The sequence below is a fragment of the Arachis stenosperma genome, chromosome 10 (assembly GCF_014773155.1).
Source record: "Arachis stenosperma cultivar V10309 chromosome 10, arast.V10309.gnm1.PFL2, whole genome shotgun sequence".
NCBI classification, from domain to species: Eukaryota; Viridiplantae; Streptophyta; class Magnoliopsida; order Fabales; family Fabaceae; genus Arachis; species Arachis stenosperma.
This window is the reverse complement of record NC_080386.1, coordinates 5,399,557-5,418,179: the sequence shown is the minus strand read 5'-3', so window position 1 is coordinate 5,418,179 and position 18,623 is coordinate 5,399,557. Positions and strand designations below refer to the sequence as shown.

Here is an 18,623-nt window from a genome sequence, read left to right as displayed (position 1 = left end):
CGTAACTAACTACTAACGATAAAGTAAACAAAACTTGTTTGGTGGGATGATAGTAAACAAAACTAGTCAACGTCTCAACTGGCTCCTCTTTTAAAAATTTTTCTAACTACCTCCTAACGATAAAATAAACAAAACCAGTCAACGTCTCAACTAGCTCTTAGCAAGTCAGCACTCAGCAGTGTGATGTGACTGTGAATGCCATGCATCAAGGTCCCGTGGCCCAATTCGTGACCCAAATTTAATGTCAATAAGGCCCGATCAGATAGATCATAGCCAGAAAGCCTAACAAGGCAACACATATGTCATGACTCATGACATGGTTGCAATATTGACTCCAAAAGAAAATAACAAGAAAAAATACTAGAAAAGAATATTAATGATCCCCACATTAATAGAATGAGGTTTTGTTTTCTTTCTTATTAGAATCCTAAGCTCATAATATATCTCACACAAATATAAAAAAAAATAATTCTATTATGTTTATACTTGTTTAATGATTACTTAAAATTTGATTGCTTTAGGTTTGAACATGAGGTTCAAATGTCTATGGATAATTTGTCCAACGTCTTTTCTGACGAGGATGAATCCATCTAAGTTAATAAACAAAAGATTAGACAATTTTATTGTGGTATCTTCGAGTTTTATCCGAGTTGTATTTTTTTTATTCTTTTTCTTTGTCTTGAAGCAGATATTGATTATGTTATCTCGGAGCAGGATCTCTCAACCGAGCAGTTTCTTCCATGTTAATGTATTTTTTAGTCCACCGTTTTACTTCTACAAGGAGGTCGAGTGCCTTTTCGATATAGACTGGGAGAATTGGTCTTCTTTAAGGCCATTGACTAATCCCATTATAATCGTTTCTGTAGGTAAATTTTGGATTTTTAAGCAGACTTTCTTAAATTTTTTTATGTAAGCTCGGAGAATTTCTTTGACATTTTGTTTGACTCCTAGGAGACTTGAAGTGTGTTTGACCTTATTTTTTTGGATAGAGAATCGGGTAAGAAAACTCCTTGCAAAGTTGTCGAAACAAATTACTGACTGGGGTGGCAAACTATCAAACCACTTCATTGCTGTCTTGGTTAACATTGTTGAAAAAAATTTATAATGGGTTGCATCAAACGCATTAGCCAAGTAGATTCGGCTTTTAAAGTTATTTAGATGGTGTCTCGAGTCGGTCGTTCCATCATAGACGTTCATATATGGGTTTTTAAAGTTCTTGGGGACGTTAACCCACATGATCTTTTTCGTGAATGGATCTTCACCTCCAAACGGAGTTTCTTTCCCTTCGGGCGGGTTCTCCGACCTCGAAGGTCGGTCTTTAGTTTCCCGAGTTTTTCTTCCAGATCGCTTCGTCGTCGTACCTCCCTTTTTAGAGCTTGTTCAAATTCTTGTTGTCGCTCTAATTCTATCTCGAGCTGATCTAACTGCCCATAGTGTCCGTATACCAAACCCATGAGTTCTACCGGATTTTGGTTCACCATGTCCTCAAGTGGGAGAATTTATGAGTTTATCTTTCTGGGTTGAGGGTTTCGTGAAGTCTCTTCCCATTAGAATCGTCCGCTCTATCTTGCCGTGGATTTATTACTATTGCATGATCATCGTTGTGATGTTCTAGTCCATACTCAAATGCCGTATATCCGTCTTCAGGTCAATTGTTCGCCATGATTGGGTGTAGACTTCCAGATTCTCGGCAACGGTACTAATATTTTGAGAGTTATCTGAAACTGGGTTGCTTTGAATTTGAACGTGAGGTCCAAACGTCTTTGGATGATTTGTCCGATGTCTTTTCCAACGAGGATGAATCCATTTGATTTGTAAGCAAAGGTGAAGGTGGTACCTGTAAGGGACTCCGATACTTAAATTAGCATGGATTTTAGGCAGATTTTCAGTAGATTGAGTCTGAATTATACCTGAAAATGTCAGGGTATTTATAAGTGTAAGTATAGATTCAATAACTGTCTTTTAAAGTCGTTCCACCTTTGATGGTGGACAGTCGTTCACTTTTGTTAGAAAAGTTGTTAAAATTTATGAGTACTTGAGTAGGAGAAATTAGAAGGATTGGTTACTTATTCAACTAAGTAATTCCAAGTCTGACGTCATTACGACTGTTCTTTATGAGGTATGATTGGTGTTGACCTAACTAATGTTTGTAAATTAGGCTTTATTAACTTTGGATCTAGTTATATATTGGTCAGAATATGAACAATACATTTATAATAAATATTACTTTAATATTACTATTTTTTAACAATTAAATACATATTTTTTATTTTTTTAATTAAAAAGTATTTTAAATATAAAATTAATTAATGATGATTATATTTTTATACAGATATTAAGTGAGTATTTGATTAATTGGTTTATAAATAGTAATTTTGAAAAAAAAAAAAAAAAACTGACTTTAAGACTTCTTCTTGAAATGATTATTACGGAGTCTGAGTTACCCATTTGGCCCCCGTGTCTGGTTCCGTTGGCGTATAATTGGAAAACAACCACTGCAGCAATTCCAGCAAGTAGTTGAAAGCCCCACACAGCTCACAAGGACCAATCACATCTTTACTTTACTCTTTGTTATTTGATCACCTCTTTCATTTCAACTTCAATTTTTTGAAACACAAGAAGAGGAGAAGAGTAAGAGAGAAGAGAGGCACATTCACCAAGCCCTTCTTCTCCCCCATCTGCCTCTAAATCACAAAAACCCTAGCTAGGGTTCCTTCCTCTGCCCTTGCTGCTGCTTCTCTTCTCATTTACTGATCCAATCCAATCATGGCGGACGATGCCACCACAGCTCCTCCTCCATCATCTTCCGCCGCCACCGCGCCGCTCGGCTCCTCCGTGATCTCGCTCGTGAACCGCCTCCAGGACATCTTCTCCCGCGTCGGCAGTCAGTCCACCATCGACCTCCCTCAGGTGGCGGTGGTCGGCAGCCAGAGCAGTGGCAAGTCCAGCGTCCTGGAGGCTCTTGTCGGCCGCGACTTCCTCCCTCGCGGCAACGACATATGCACGCGCCGCCCGCTCGTTCTGCAGCTCGTTCAAACCAAGCGCAAGCCAGACGGCTCCGAGGAAGAGTACGGCGAGTTCCTACACTTGTCTGGGAAAAGGTTTTACGATTTCTCCGAGATTCGTAGGGAAATCCAGGTGAAAACTCGTATTTATTTTTTCATTTTTGCTTCATTTATAATCTCTGAGTTTTGTATTAGTAGCTGAAAGTGACAATTTGAAACGAGGTTTTAGGAGCGTAGCTTGAGATTTCTATGTTTGGATTTTTTACAGTGGCGTGGAGTTTTGATTTTCGCTTTTTCTGTCTGCAGTTTCAAATATCATGGTTTTTTAGTTTTTCAATCGGTGGTTGTGATCATTTTGTCATTGAAAGTTGTTGCTGTAGGGACTGATGATGAGGCACACTTTAAGTACACGAGCAAGAAATGAAGTTGCTGTTGAATTCTTAGGGATCACCCAAGAATAATAATATAACCTTGAAATTTTCTTCTTAATTTCTTCTTAATTCATAAAAGAGGTACAAAGTTAAATGCATTTGATGTCTTGAAAACATAGAAAGAACTCTCATACTTTCCTGGTTTTGGGATTAGGACTATGTTTACATCGATTATTTAGGATATATCATGATTGAACGATTAATCATAAGCTACATAAAATATTTTCTTAGTTTCTTACCTTAAGATTAACAGCCATTTCTCCCAAAAGATGTACCTAAAGGAGAAATCTAATTCTATTGCAAATTAATTATGTTCAATATTACAGCTATTTGGACATCTTATCGTGATGTTTATTTCGCATGTCTACATCAGAATGAATGTAGAGTTGTTAACATCACTTTCATGACTGAAAAACTGAGTGTGACATCTTTCAGTATTTGGCGATTATTTTCTCTATCCAGAGGAGAAATTTATGCTTAAACCCCCCCTCCCCCCGGGGGGCGGCGGAAAAAAAAAAAGCTCCCCTTAGGGACATGCATACTCAGTCATATTAACCATCATGGAACTAAGTTGAACCTGGATGCAAACAATTTGATAGTGATTCCCAACATTCATGTCTCTAGAGTGGATAAAATTGATGATAAACTCCTGAATAAGCCATTCTTGTTTTGAGGCTTTATCTACTGATATTAAAGAAATGCAATATAATTAAATGTGAAATGACAGAATGAATTTTGAAAGATACTGTATTCTCACTAGTTGCTGTAGATTTATTGCTACAATATTGGCATCTAGTAGCATTCTTGGTCAAAGTTCCATTCATCCTTGGAACAGGTTTTCATGTTAATAAAGCTTGGAAATAGTTAAACTTTGATTTTCCATTATTTGGATCTATATAGCATGCGATTTGCTCTTGAATCTTGATGATGTGTTGATAAGTTATACAATGTCCTAGTGTAGTCCTTTTTTCATTGTATCTCACTGTTTACCTGTATCCTTTCCCCCTTTGTCTAGGCTGAAACTGATAGGGAAGCAGGAGGGAACAAAGGTGTCTCTGACAAGCAGATTCGACTGAAGATTTTTTCACCAAATGTTCTTGATATCACGCTTGTTGATCTCCCTGGCATAACAAAGGTTCCTGTGGGTGACCAGCCTTCTGATATTGAAGCCCGAATCAGAACAATGATCATGTCATATATTAAAACCCCGACCTGTCTCATTCTGGCTGTCACTCCAGCAAATTCAGATTTGGCCAATTCAGATGCTCTTCAGATGGCGGGAGTTGCTGATCCTGAGGGTAGGCTATTACTTGCATGTGCTTAAATCAATAATCCTTTTTATGTGTCTTGGATTGGTTTTTGAATGTTTATTTCTCGGTTGCAGGTAATAGAACAATTGGCGTGATCACAAAGGTTCAGAATACTCTTATAGCTTACATTTGTATTTATGAAATGTGAATTTAGGTATGCTGTTGCCTCGTTCTGACATGTTAAGCATGCATTCTTGGAATGTAGTTGGATATCATGGACAGAGGTACTGATGCCCGGAATCTATTACTAGGAAAAGTTATTCCTCTCCGACTTGGTTATGTAGGTGTTGTAAATCGCAGTCAGGAGGTAATGTTATTTTCCTGCTGTGATGAAGGCATTGAACACTTAACATTCACATATGTTCTATTAGTTATTATGTTAGATTTGTGGTCACTAGGTACACTTATTGTGTATAAATAAATGAATACTTGTACTTATGCTACTTGATTAGCTTCAGGTCAACATTTAATGCTAAATTGTTTGTTTATTGTGTCATCAAATTAGGATATCTTAATGAACCGGAGTATAAAGGATGCTCTTATTGCTGAAGAAAAGTTTTTCCGCAGCCGTCCTGTAAGGGAGTACCTCTAAACAGTTATAAAGCATTCTTGATTATGTATTACCTACTAAGTTGTATCCATTTATGCTATTCATAGGTATACAGCGGGCTAGCTGATAGTTGTGGCGTTCCTCAACTAGCAAAAAAATTGAACCAGGTAGAGTACAATGTTGAAAACACAAGTTGTATTTTATTTTGTACTTTGCTCTGCAGAATGCCAGCTTTATTTACCATTTTCAGCCTTCTTCATGAAAACTACACGATTGTCATCCGTCTGCTACCTTCCCCTACTTTATGTGACACTTCAAACATCTGGGATTTTTCCCTCTTTTCTTTATTGTATGGGAATTATGGATGAGTGAATATTGGAAAGACATAGAGCTTAATTCTTTCAAATCCTATAAAATATCACATGGTGAATTTTTATATTACCTTTTGTTTTTGGACTGATACATGTCATTTGTGTATTTGCCTGCCCATTATTTTTCAGATTCTAGCACAACATATCAAGGCTGTGCTACCAGGCCTGAGAGCACGCATAAGCACTTCACTAGTTGCTGTTGCAAAGGAGCACGCAAGCTATGGAGAAATCACCGAGTCTAAGGTATGTGCTTATACTGTATAGCGGATCTTATTGTTTTAAAAGGCAGCATGTTTTTCTCTGTTTTGTTTCCTCTGGGTTTTTGCTTTAATTATGACTTTTCATCTCTGATAGGCTGGACAGGGTGCTCTTCTCCTGAATATTCTTTCAAAATACTCTGAAGGTATTTATTTAGATTGTTAACTCCTCTCTCTCTCTCTCTCTCTCTCTCTCTCTCTCTCTCTCTCTTCATGTGTGTTGTGTGCGCATGCACATGCTTGCAAGCTTATGTATTTACTAATTCGTTAAAATTGTTATTTGTTATTCATTATTTGTTCGATTTTTCTCTTTGTAAAAACAGCTTTCTCATCCATGGTTGAGGGAAAGAATGAGGAGATGTCTACATCTGAGCTATCTGGTGGAGCACGAATTCATTACATTTTTCAATCTATCTTTGTGAGGAGTCTAGAGGTATTTATATGTGGCAGTGTTAAACAGTATAGCTGTTCTAATGCTAACATGTTTGCCTATGTTGCAGTTGATATTAATAATAAAGAAATCAGCAGATCTATGTACGGTTTTTATATGGGGTGTTTGACCTTCCCACCTGTTTTTTATTTTTATGTTCATAGTAACTGTCTATCACTTATTGGAATTCATGGATGGATGTCGGATACTCGACCACTACTACCCCCCCCCCCCCCCCAACCAAAACAAAAACCCAACCCCTTCTTTTATTTTATGCTATGTTATCATATATTATATTACTTATACGTTATTTATTGACTAATATTATTAAATATTTGTAAGTGTATATACTGTTTGACAATTAAACTAAGCAATTTCATTTTTCATCCAAATTCCGTTTGAACCTTGGCGTTGTAGATGTTAAATGATTCTTTTGCATGTAATTTTATAGCTGGAAAAAATACTTGGGTTAGGTTTCCATGTTTCCATCCAAAGTCGGGGAAAACATTAGTTTATTGTGAGCTCATTTATGGTGAAAATTTTTAGCAATAGGCAAAAATACCAGCACCGGCATCACAGGCTAGACTGTGCTGTTCTGTTTATTCCTTTGAGCCTTGTTGTGTAACTTAATGTTTCTTGCAGGAGGTGGATCCATGTGAAGGCTTGACTGATGATGATATTCGTACTGCCATACAGAATGCAACTGGGCCTAAATCAGCATTATTTGTTCCTGAAGTAAGTCTTGTTGCCCCCCTCAGTTTTTTCCACCTACCCTTCTCTCTGAAAAATACCGAGGCAAATATATTTTATAATTTTCTCAGTTGATTTTTTCCCCCTAATCTTGTGCATCCAAGTTCTAATCAGTTTCATAAAAAAAATCCATATTCAAGAGCATATTTATATGTTATTTGTGTAAATAGGTGCCATTTGAAGTCCTTGTGCGAAGGCAAATATCTCGTCTATTGGATCCTAGTCTTCAGTGTGCCAGGTTTATATATGATGAATTAATAAAGGTAGGGGGTTAAAGTTTCACCATCTTTGCTGTCTCATTTACCAAGTATGTGCCTAAACAAATCTTTCTCTTCAGATCAGCCATCGGTGTATGGTTACTGAACTGCAGCGATTCCCTTTCTTGCGGAAGCGCATGGATGAAGTAATAGGGAACTTTTTACGGGAAGGCCTTGAACCCTCAGAAAACATGATTGGACACCTCATAGAAATGGAGGTATACTGAAATTTGAGTAGTTTGAAGTACGTGAATGTATGTATATTTTGTATGATTCATTCTCAAACTAAACTTGGTTACAGTGCCAAAATTTAACCATGCAATGTTGACCTGTCTGTCTAATTCAAAATTCAAATTGATTTCAACTCCTAAGTTTGCTAAATTTATCTCATGTGAGTATGACAGAATCATACAATTATGCAAATAGATTTGGTAAGTGAATAGTGATAGCTGTTGGCAGAATGAATTCATTTTGTGGAAATCAGCCTGCAAATTTTAGTTGATGGGATCAGGGTTTCAAAAATTTCATAACTGGGATGAGTTTTACCTCCCGCTTACTAGGCTGAGCATCGCTTGGGCCTTGATTAGCTGTGTTAAAACTTTGGTTCACTGGTGTATTATATATCATGAAATTAAGTTTGAAAAATAGAAGAATCAAGTGGAAACCATTGACATGTCATGAATCAGTCAGGTCATTTGTGTTGATTGCAGTGGTGTTTCAATCAGATGGAATATGCAATTTCCTTGCCCATAATCTCTTATTATACTACACAATTTTGCAGATGGATTATATAAACACCTCCCATCCAAATTTTATTGGTGGAAGTAAGGCATTAGAAATGGCAATGCAACATGGCAAGTCTTCTAGGGTACTACCTATTTCTAAGCCAAAGGTATACATGTTCCAGGCTTGAGTTCCAAATATTTCTTTGTTTTTCTTCATTAGAGAAATGATATTAATTTATGCCACCGTTTTATTTTGGTTTAAAAATTTCATATGAATTTCCAATAGGATGGTCTGGATTCTGATAAGGGATCAGCCTCTGAAAGAAGTGTGAAGTCTCGAGGTATTCTTGCCAGACAGGCTAATGGGGTAGTTGCTGATCCGGTTTGTGATCATATCCTGTCAATTGACCAGAATTTTGTTTACGATTCTTATTTGAATGAGTATCTTATTTTGTCTTTCCAATTACAAATTTAAACCAGGGTGTTCGTGTTCCTTTGGATGCTGAAAAAGTTGTACCCTCTGGTAATTTACTTCTTGTATATATTGTTTGATATTATTAATCTTATTATATTCTTGCTCGTGCTTTCCGGTTATCCAATTTCAATAAAATATTTTTTATGCATTCATCAAGCTTCGTTTTTCTAAATTTTGAAATTTTGGAATTTATCAGGAAACCCTAGCGGATCAAGCTGGGGTATCTCATCCATTTTTGGCGGAGGTGACAGCCGTATGGCTGTGAAGGATAATACAGCCAGTAAACCACATATTGAACCAGTTAACAGCATGGAGCAATCATTTTCTATGATCTATTTGAGAGAGGTATATACATACGTGAACATTTATACTTAGTTTGACCAAAATATTCCATGGGTATTAATCTTAATTTGCTTTGCTTTTGTAGCCACCTCCTGTATTGAGGCCATCTGAGAGCAATTCAGAGACAGAAACTATTGAAATTACAGTAATAAAGTTGCTTTTGAAATCATACTATGATATTGTCAGAAAAAATGTTGAGGATCTTGTCCCCAAAGCTATTATGCACTTCTTGGTAATTCATATCCTTCTTTTAGCTTTGCATATTGTTACAGTGATACATTTTGAACAAGTAGCCTTTTGCTATCAATGCTGAACTTCCAATATGCAATATACATAAACATATTGCCATATTAAGTCCGTTTTGTCATCTGCTTGAAGTGACAATATGTCAGTATCTTCTATATGTGATTTATATCCTCTTACCAGTGGAAAATGTTTGGAGTGCTCTCAGTAAGTTTAATCCAGGAGGTGTTTTGCGCTCCTAACTTGTAGCTAGCTTTATTCTTGCATAGTTAAAAGAGATATGAATAGTTTTTCATGAGTATTGAATTTAGGTATCTGAATGGTGTTGTTGACTAGTTGGAAGATTTTTTTGGTGCCTGGAAGTTCTATTGGCATTTTTCAAAATAGTTGACAAAATACTCCATGCTATTTATGTTGGAATGGTTGAGAATGAGTGATTTTTCACGCTGAATAATGCCAGGTGAACAACACCAAGAAAGAGCTGCACAATGTCTTCATTAAAAAGCTATACAGGTAAAGTAGTGGAAGAGTTGCTGCTTGCAGATTCATTCTAAACTTGCATAAAATTCTTATACGTTGATTTTTTATTGTGCTTTGTATTTTACATTTGAAACAGAGACAACCTATTTGAAGAGATGTTGCAAGAACCTGATGAGATAGCCACGAAAAGGAAGCGCTGTCGAGACCTTCTCCGCGCTTATCAGCAAGCTTTTAAGGTGGGTCCTCTGAATGCTATATTCAGCATTTTGTTACCCCCACCCCCACAAACAGGCACACGCACCGCGTGCACACAAAAAATAAACACACACATACAAAATTACTTCTTGATACATATTCTCCTATATTTATATTATTTAGCATTTCTACCATTATAACAATGGTTGAAAAGTATAATCCTTGCCTGATGACTGTATTTAATCTTGGTAGGACTTGGAAGAACTGCCTCTGGAAGCTGAAACAGTTGAAAGAGGATTCAGTTTGCCTGACACAACTGGTTTGCCTAAAATTCATGGGTTACCAACTTCATCAATGTATTCTACAAGCAGTTCTGGAGACTACTATGCGTCTCCTAAGAACCCCAAGTCTAAGAGGTCCTCCCATTCTGGGGAACTTCAATCACCGTTGCATGCTAATTCAGATTCCAATGGAAATGGAAGGCCATTCCCATCCGGGTTCTATCCTGCGGTTGATGCGTGAGCTATATCTAACCTTGCTCATTGGTCCAATTAGTTAACCCAAAAGGCATTTTATTCATTTGATTACACTGCAACATTCGGGAAATAGGAATTCTGCTCCCTTAGCAGGAATGCGTGATATTTTAGATTTTACTATTACTAAACTGAAGTGGTCTTGAATGTTGGTCACTGTTTTCGTTGCTTAAGTTCACTTTTGCCGCATAGCTTTGCGTCGTCACTATTTATTAGGCTCCAAAGAGAATAACACAGGAGCACGAGGTTCTTCACATTTTTGAAGAGTTGATTGCGTAGTAATATTGTATATTTTTTTTTTTCCCTGCGGTTGGCCAGTCATCGTACCTAGCTATTTCGCAGTTCCGCAGTTTGTTTGGTAGTAATAGTAGGAAATATTAACTATGCGAATTGTCCACCGATATTGAGTTTATTTATTTTTTTCATTAGATGCAGGGATTTCCGTTGTGAATTTTGTTACATTGATCGCCAAAAGGTTTGAACCTATATTTTTAATTTTTTATACGTAATGTTTAATTTAAACCTCTCTCTATCTGCTAAACTTTTTATGGCTTTGATTTCCCGGTCATTGTGATCGTTACGGAAATTATTTAGATTACTTTTGTTAATTTAGTCGCTTTGTTGAATTTTTATTGTTGACTTGCTTTTAATTCACATTGTTCCAAGTAATGAAGTAAACAGAACTCTGGTAAGAAAATGTGCAGTAAAAATTTAGTAGGAATGGTCCTCCCTCCAGTTATTATGTGCCACAGTGCCACTCCCGCCATGCTGATATCAAAATTCCGGCTGAACATATGGGTTGTTATCTTACTTGTCTCACCCTATGATTTTACACCAAAATATAAATTTATTTTGTATATAAATAATTTTAAAATGATTCAAAAATATAATAAAAAAGTCAAGTTTTTTTTAAAGGTGTTGAGTAAAAAGATGGAATTCAAAAGAACATTTTGAGGAGTTGAATTTTTCTTTAGTAAGAACTAAATTGATAAAAATGAATTTGGTTGAATTTGGAGTGTAAAGAGTGTCATTTAGTTAAAAAGAAATTAAATTACATGTTCTTTCACTAATGTTACATATCACGAGTATTTTTTTATCCAAATATTTCTTTGTCATGGACACCCATAATAGAATTTTAGCTTAACTTGTGAGAATTAATTTCTTCCATTTTTAGCTAAAAAGACTTGATGTGATGAGAATATCTACAAAAATTTTTTGTCAACTACCTTATTTAGTAACAAGCTTTGGGATAAAAAGAATAGATTAAACATCACATTGTAACCATTAAACAATGGACTCCTTCTTAAAATAGCTTTACACTATAAAAGAATATCAAGCTACCTCTTTAGAGGACTTTTTTATTTTATTTTTTTCTAAAACTTGGAAGCTCATATTCACTTTGAGTGAACTACCAACCCGGCCTGTCCATTTTCAAGAATGACAATGCGACCCCTCAAAATAAAATCGATCAACTTCGATCCTTGTCCCCTAATTCCGTCACACAACGCGGTCCTTGTGCGTTATTTTCCGGCCTGATGGAAAACGCTGAACTGTCACGTTTGAAGCGTGACCTGTCACATGAGCTAGATGACGTGTTCATTCAGTGGCTAGGTGGACAAGTTCAAATGGACAGGGGTTAAATTATCCAACTCCTTCACCCTATAAACGACGTCGTTCGCGCGGGAATTAACGTTTCAGTTGCTTCTAAAACGTGGTGTTTCCATAAAACCTCATCCTCCAGCCATCACATTTACAAGAAAACTCATCAGGAAGCATGAGCGTCGAGTTCCATTGATGAGAGTGGAAAATAAGTTTTTAAAGAGGAAGGCAGAAGTGCTCTTAGCGTATCTGCAGGAAGTGTTGGTGCGCTGAAGAAGAAGAAGAAGTTCATTGCTCCACGATGCCGTTGTGGGGTGCATGCGATACTGTTTCTCTCTTCAACAGAGCTAAATCCTAACAGGTTATTTTATGAATGTTCACACTTCAAGGTAATCTGAAATTTGATTTTAAGTTTCTTTGATTTTAACTCCCTGTGACATCTGCTTAGCTGTAGGTATATTCTACAGAGTTGCAAATTTTTTGCATGGTTGGATGATTATGTTGCATTATTTGAAGAGTTACCCAAAAATTTTCCTTTTATGGAGGGTTGAAAGTTAGATCAAAGTCAGATACCCAATGCTACTGTTGTTGATGCTGAAAAACTCAAGGAACTAGAGGGTAGAGTGACTGGGTTAGAGTTGGAAGCTAAAAATTGTAATACCAATAGTGGTACTAGCTGCGTTAATGTTAAAGCTATGGTTATTGCTTTTGTATTTAGAATTGTGATATCCAAGTTTGTTTAAGGCATTTGGCTAGCAGGAAACTTTATATGATACTAGGTTTAAAGTGTATGTTGTTTTAAAAAGTGTATGTTGTTAAATTTTTAATTTGTGTTACTAACTGCAGAAGTATGTATGTTATTTCAGATGAGATAATGATTTGATTCAATGAAAATGGTCTGTTACTAATTTGATGCATTCTAGCAGCATGTAGTTACACAAATTAATCAATGAAAAATGTTGGATAAAGAAACCAAAAAGATGCTTTATATAAAACATCACAAAACAACCAATCATGTCCTTGTTCAGCATAAGAAAGGGACAACATATAATCCTTTAACAATAAAAAGAAAGCCAACATGTAGCCTTAAACCCAAAACATCTTCCAATTCAGTTTAGTAGAGTTTCAAACTGACTTAAACATGCATACATACACTTTCAAATAAAGCAAAGCTTTTCCTAAATTTATAAACACCAACATTAAAATAATAACAAAAGGAGTTCAGTTTGATATCATCTATGTCAACAGCAACGCAACAGACATCAAGTCTGTTTCGGAGGTCTAAACCCAAAGGTAGGAATGAACTTGAAAAGCCTTGCTGCAATCCCGGGACTCATTGCAGCCATGGTCTCAACAGAAATAACACTTTGTTGAAGGGGAACAGTAGCAGTTGTTGTCCTCGGATTCACATTCTGTTTGGTTGGAACATAGGGTTTGAGACCTGATGCTGCTTGAACAGGTGGTGGAGTAGATAGTCCAAATGAAGGTGGATCCGATATAGGAGCAGTCGGGGGCCTAACAATAAGGTGTTTTCTTCTCTGGGCATGATTAAGGTTGGGGGTGGAGTTGGGTTGAGGGGGTGACTGATTCAGTTTGATAGTTTCTCTTGGAACCTGTAACAAAAAATTAATGAGTTAAAAGTAACAAACAGGTTAAACAACAGTGACAAATCATTATACCTCTTCTGCTTGGGATGCATTTTGTAAAAATGGAATTTCGTCTCTCTGTTCCTGAGGGTCAGAATTACCCTTCCTGGGTAATGTCTTTGGAATTTTCTTCTTGTTCTTCTTTGCTTTTGTTTATCACAGTAACATAAACATGTTAGTATAGAGAGATTCAAATGTGTAACTTAGACAACAATAAGATATTACCAATGGATCCATAGGTGGTGCGGGTTGTACATTATCATTGTTCAGATTAACATTAGAACTTCCATCCTATTCATATAAACAAGCTATGATGAGTGGTATTTAAAAATGAGACACATAAACCCTTCACAATTTTCAGATGTGACTCTTAAACCCCTAACAATTTATAAAGTGATCCAATTCGAATTCCAATTACCTGACATCTGTTCTGGTTTGGGTCAAAGGGTACAATTTGCAACCGCTTTCTTTTAGCAGCTCTTCTCTCCTTCTTTGTCAATGGTTGCCAGTTTGAATCTTTTGGGTCATTCTTATAAGTCTTGTAGTAATGGCCAAGTTGTCCACACTTACTGCACGTCACTTCAAAAGTTTTCCTTGCTTTAGTTGCGTGCATCTCAGGTTTTACAGGATCTACCTTCCTCTTCATTTTGGAGCGATGAGCTGGTTTCTTAATGTTGGGTGGTTCCGTCTTTGGAGCATCACAAAGGGTCCAGTACTCCGCTGAATTAACTGTTTGATGCAATGCATGTTTGTTGCATTAATTGATTGCATGGTGAGCCATTTATGCACATGATCCTCTGGTTTAAGACCAATTTTATACATTGCTGCAACAGCATGACAACAAGGCATTCCTAAAAACAAACACAATCCAGACATGCAATCCACAACATATAAGTATGAATTACATATCAATGTCACAGTAAGACAATAAATCAAAGTATAAATAAGGATGGATCAATAATCAAAATTACCAGTAAGTTGCCAAACATTACAAGTGCAGGTCCTCATCAGTACTCTTATCTTCAGTTTCATACCCAGCAACCTCATTACTCATCTTCTTCTTTGCTAAAACTCCCTTTTTTGGAACCTTTTTCTTTTGTTTTTTTTTTCTTCCTCACTACTGCTATCATCTGTCTCAAATCCAGGAGGAGACTTGTAAGGCTCATCCTCTGTTGTCTCATATCCATCATCAGATGATGATGATGACGATGAATCCAGCACAACAGTCTCCCCAACCATATCTTCTTCAACTACTTCAGCCTTGTCCACATCGTGTTCAAAATAGATGTATAGCTCATCAGTTTCCTTGTATCTCATCTTACCCTCCCTCATCTGATTAATTTCTATATCTCCTATAATTGCATGAAGTCCATCTTTCATATTAGGTTCTTCCATATCAAGCCAAAACATCTGTTTATACTCCCGGTAACCCAATTCTTTAAATAATTCAACGAAGTCAAAGAAATTTACGTAATCCAAATCTAAAGGGGGAAACCTCTTCACTTTACCATCCAAGTAGCATAGAACACCCTCAGAGTTTCTGACAAAATTTTCTCTATGGTGAAACACAAGAATGACTATATATTCAGACATCTGCAATCAGATTTATTCAAGCCTTAATAAACTCTCCCTAACAATAAAAATGTTTACACGGGAATGACCATCACTACATTATTTAGTTTTTACGAAAATGCACAAAGTTTAGGGTTATTTAAACTTTTTCATAACCAGGACCACAAAGGGTTGCAGACAACAATGGTGCGTTGTTAGAAGGAGAATCAAAATGTTGGACCACACAAAGTACAAGAGACAAATGCTATATAGAAAATCACTAACCTGAACTATGTGAAGCGTCATTACAGGATTCCGTCCAGCTCCGTCAACAACACCACCAAACTACTGTCAACTATGACGTCGTCAGCATCCTTGTAAGCAGCAATATCAGCTCTTCCCTCTACCAACCCAACATCCACAGTGGTCTCGAGAAGTGAGGAAGCTTTAATCATAGGGTTTTCTTGTAAATGTGAAGGCTGGAGGATGAGGTTTTATGGAAACACAACATTTCAGAAGCAAGTGAAACGTTAATTCCCACACGAACGACATTGTTTATAGGGTGAAGGAGTTGGACAATTTAGCCCCTGTCCATTTGAACTTGTTCACCTAGCCACTGAATGAACACGTCATCCAGCTCATGTGACATGTCACGCTTCAAATGTGACAGCTCAGCGTTTTTCGTCAAGTCTCGCCAGAGAATAACGTACAGGTACTGCGTTGTGTGACGAAATTAGAGGACAAGCCCGAAGTGGATCAATTTTATTTTGAGAGGTCACGTTGTCATTCTTGAAAATGGACAGAGATCGGTTGGTAGTTCTCTCTATTCATCTTCTCCTCTCTCCAAATCCTTCTCATTGTTCATCATTTTGTTCATCAACTTCATACATAAAATTAGCATTCATGTGTTCTGCCAGAATATCCGACAGCAAGATTAATTAACCCTTGTCCATTCTAGAAGAGCTCATTCATCCTCATGTGACATTAATGAAGGTCTCAACACTTATTCTCCACCTCTATTTTCCATCATTAGTTCTTGTGTTGTTTTTTTGCCATTAATAAAAATGTTTTTCTCATAAGTATATTTACTCTAAATCTCTCATCTTAATCTATCTTTCACAAAACTCACTCGAATCACAATACTTGCACAATCCACTTGGTTATTACCATTAAAGTACCCTGTTTGGATGATTTTGATGTCAACTTTATAGTAATATTTTATATTTTAAGAGCAATTAATATGTATACACATTTTACTAGTTGATCTCTTTTTTTTTACGAAAATTAAATTACTTTTGCATTTTGATATTTAAAATTAAGTGAAAAGATATTTCAGATTTAAAAAACTTTAAGTCAGAATAATCTAAATGAAACAATCAATTTTATAATGCATTAAACATAAAAATATACCTATTCCTGAGTAGGATTGTACATTTTAAGTCCAAAATATGGTTAATTAGTTAAAAATTTATAATCACATTTTGGATAATCAATTTTTTAAAATAGCTTTAAAAATCATAACCATATTTAGTTGAATTTTAATTAACAACTCAAATTCTAAAAATCGGTTTTTAACAAACCAAATAATATTGTATAAAAGGTTAAAAACCAAAACCATACCTATTATTTTTGTAACACCCATAATGTCATTATACTCTTAATTCATCAATAAAATAGTACTATATAAATTAAAATTAAATTTTTAAAATATTCAAAATTAATTTTTGTTTCGAAGTTTACCTAGAACCAAGATGATTTAGGTCTTAACGTGAGGTCCAGATACTTTTAAGTGAAAGATCTGACATCTTGTCCTGCAGGGGTAAAGTCGTCCGACTTATTCGTAAGAAGGTGGGGGATGGTACTTATAAGGGACTCTGATACTTAAGTTAGTAAATGTTTTAGACATATTTTTTAGTAGATTAGAGAGGTTGTTGATGTCTCATTTCTAGAGAATAAGAGAGATTACAAGAGTTAGTTACTTATTTACATAAGTAGATTAGGCCATGTCGCAGCGTCCGACCTCTTATGAGGTCGGATTGATCGTAATATAGAATTGAGCATTATTCATAAAGTATTGATTGAGCTATATTCTTTTTGAGTTTGGCTAAATTGTAGGTTAAGATATGAGGATTTTTTATTTGAATAATAAATAAAATAAATGTAATAATTAATGAAATAAATAATTTCAAAAGTAATTACCGATTTAAATTCTCCTAACTTATCTCGTTTACATTGTAAACGAAATGACATTTCATGTATCTCGTTTACACTGTAAACGAGATGACATTTCATGCCTAAATCCTAAACCCTACACTGTAAACGAGATAAGACCTGCCCGTGCCTATAAGAAGAAGTCATTCACAGCATCATTCCGGGTCCCAGTTTGACTTTGTCAACCATTTTTTCTTCTCTTTTAACCATTTCTCACCCTATTTTAGACTCATATTGTGATGGCGCATCAGGCGAAAATGACGGAGACATCAACAGGATGAACGAGACGTCGCATTATGCTGGGGCGGCCGACTTTGAGGTTAGTTTTATTTTATTTGTTCAATCTAAGTATGCGGCCATGGTTAGGGTAGTCGCGAAGAACCAGAACGTAGTTTGCAGCTTTAGTAGTGGGTCTCTAAGAGGAACTTAGAGCTCTATTTTCTTGTGGTTATTAGTTTCGAATTGTGTTTTTCTTGTGTTAGGTTGTTACCATTTATAACGTTCCAATTAGGGTTTGGTTAGTATGCAATATGTAATCTAGAAACGTGTGTAAGTTAGAAACATAGAAATATGTTCTTAAGTAGAAGTAGATGTAAGTTACAAAGGAATATTTATTTAACTGTAATTTTTGGTATATAATAGTAAATTGACATATTTACGACACTAGAAGAAATTGTCAGAAATAAATAAATAAAAAATTTTTATGGTTATTTGTTTATAAGACTGAACTTTTTTTTTATTCTTCAGAGTCTAGGGCTGGCAATACATACACTATCCATGAGTACCCAACTTGGTCCAATCCGTAGGGTAGAGTGTAGTCCGGATAAGCCTGCGGGTAGGGTAGGATACGGGTTTAGGGTGTATCCTACCCTACTTGTACCCCCCTATATATAACATATTTTATAAAAATTATATGCATAGTTAAGGAGGTGAGAATTGAACCCTTAACCTCTTTCATGTGCAGCAAGTAAGCAACCACTAAGCTAGCTACTTACTTTGGTAATATATTGCATTTGTATATTTATGAAGTTAACATAAAATAAAAATTAAACAAAAATAAAAATCATATATAATTCATCATTTAGAAATCAGAAACCCTAAGAATCAGTGGGAGCGCTGTTTCTTCCCAAAGTCGCAAGCCTCAGTGCCTCACTGCAAGCCCCAACTCTCTTTGGGTCCTTCCTCGTTCCTCCATTACCGCAACTCTTCTTCCTCCTCTGTGCTCTCCTCGCAATGCCGCTGCTTCGTGCCCTTCTCTCCTC

The 18,623-nt window shown here is 36.1% G+C and overlaps 1 protein-coding gene across 1 annotated transcript; it reads left to right on the top strand.

Moving 5' to 3' along the window:
- Positions 1 to 2,470: 2,470 nt before the first annotated feature.
- LOC130954951 (dynamin-related protein 3A-like) lies at positions 2,471 to 10,782 on the top strand. The gene is made up of 20 exons (XM_057881724.1): positions 2,471 to 3,138; positions 4,452 to 4,734; positions 4,821 to 4,849; positions 4,952 to 5,053; positions 5,252 to 5,320; positions 5,404 to 5,463; positions 5,797 to 5,910; positions 6,022 to 6,070; positions 6,248 to 6,357; positions 6,997 to 7,089; positions 7,275 to 7,367; positions 7,442 to 7,579; positions 8,143 to 8,253; positions 8,373 to 8,468; positions 8,567 to 8,609; positions 8,758 to 8,906; positions 8,989 to 9,135; positions 9,607 to 9,659; positions 9,763 to 9,862; positions 10,074 to 10,782. The coding sequence occupies exons 1-20, from the start codon at positions 2,767 to 2,769 to the stop codon at positions 10,341 to 10,343; spliced, it is 2,481 nt and encodes an 826-aa protein (XP_057737707.1). The 5' UTR covers positions 2,471 to 2,766; the 3' UTR covers positions 10,344 to 10,782.
- The last annotated feature ends 7,841 nt before the right edge of the window (positions 10,783 to 18,623 follow it).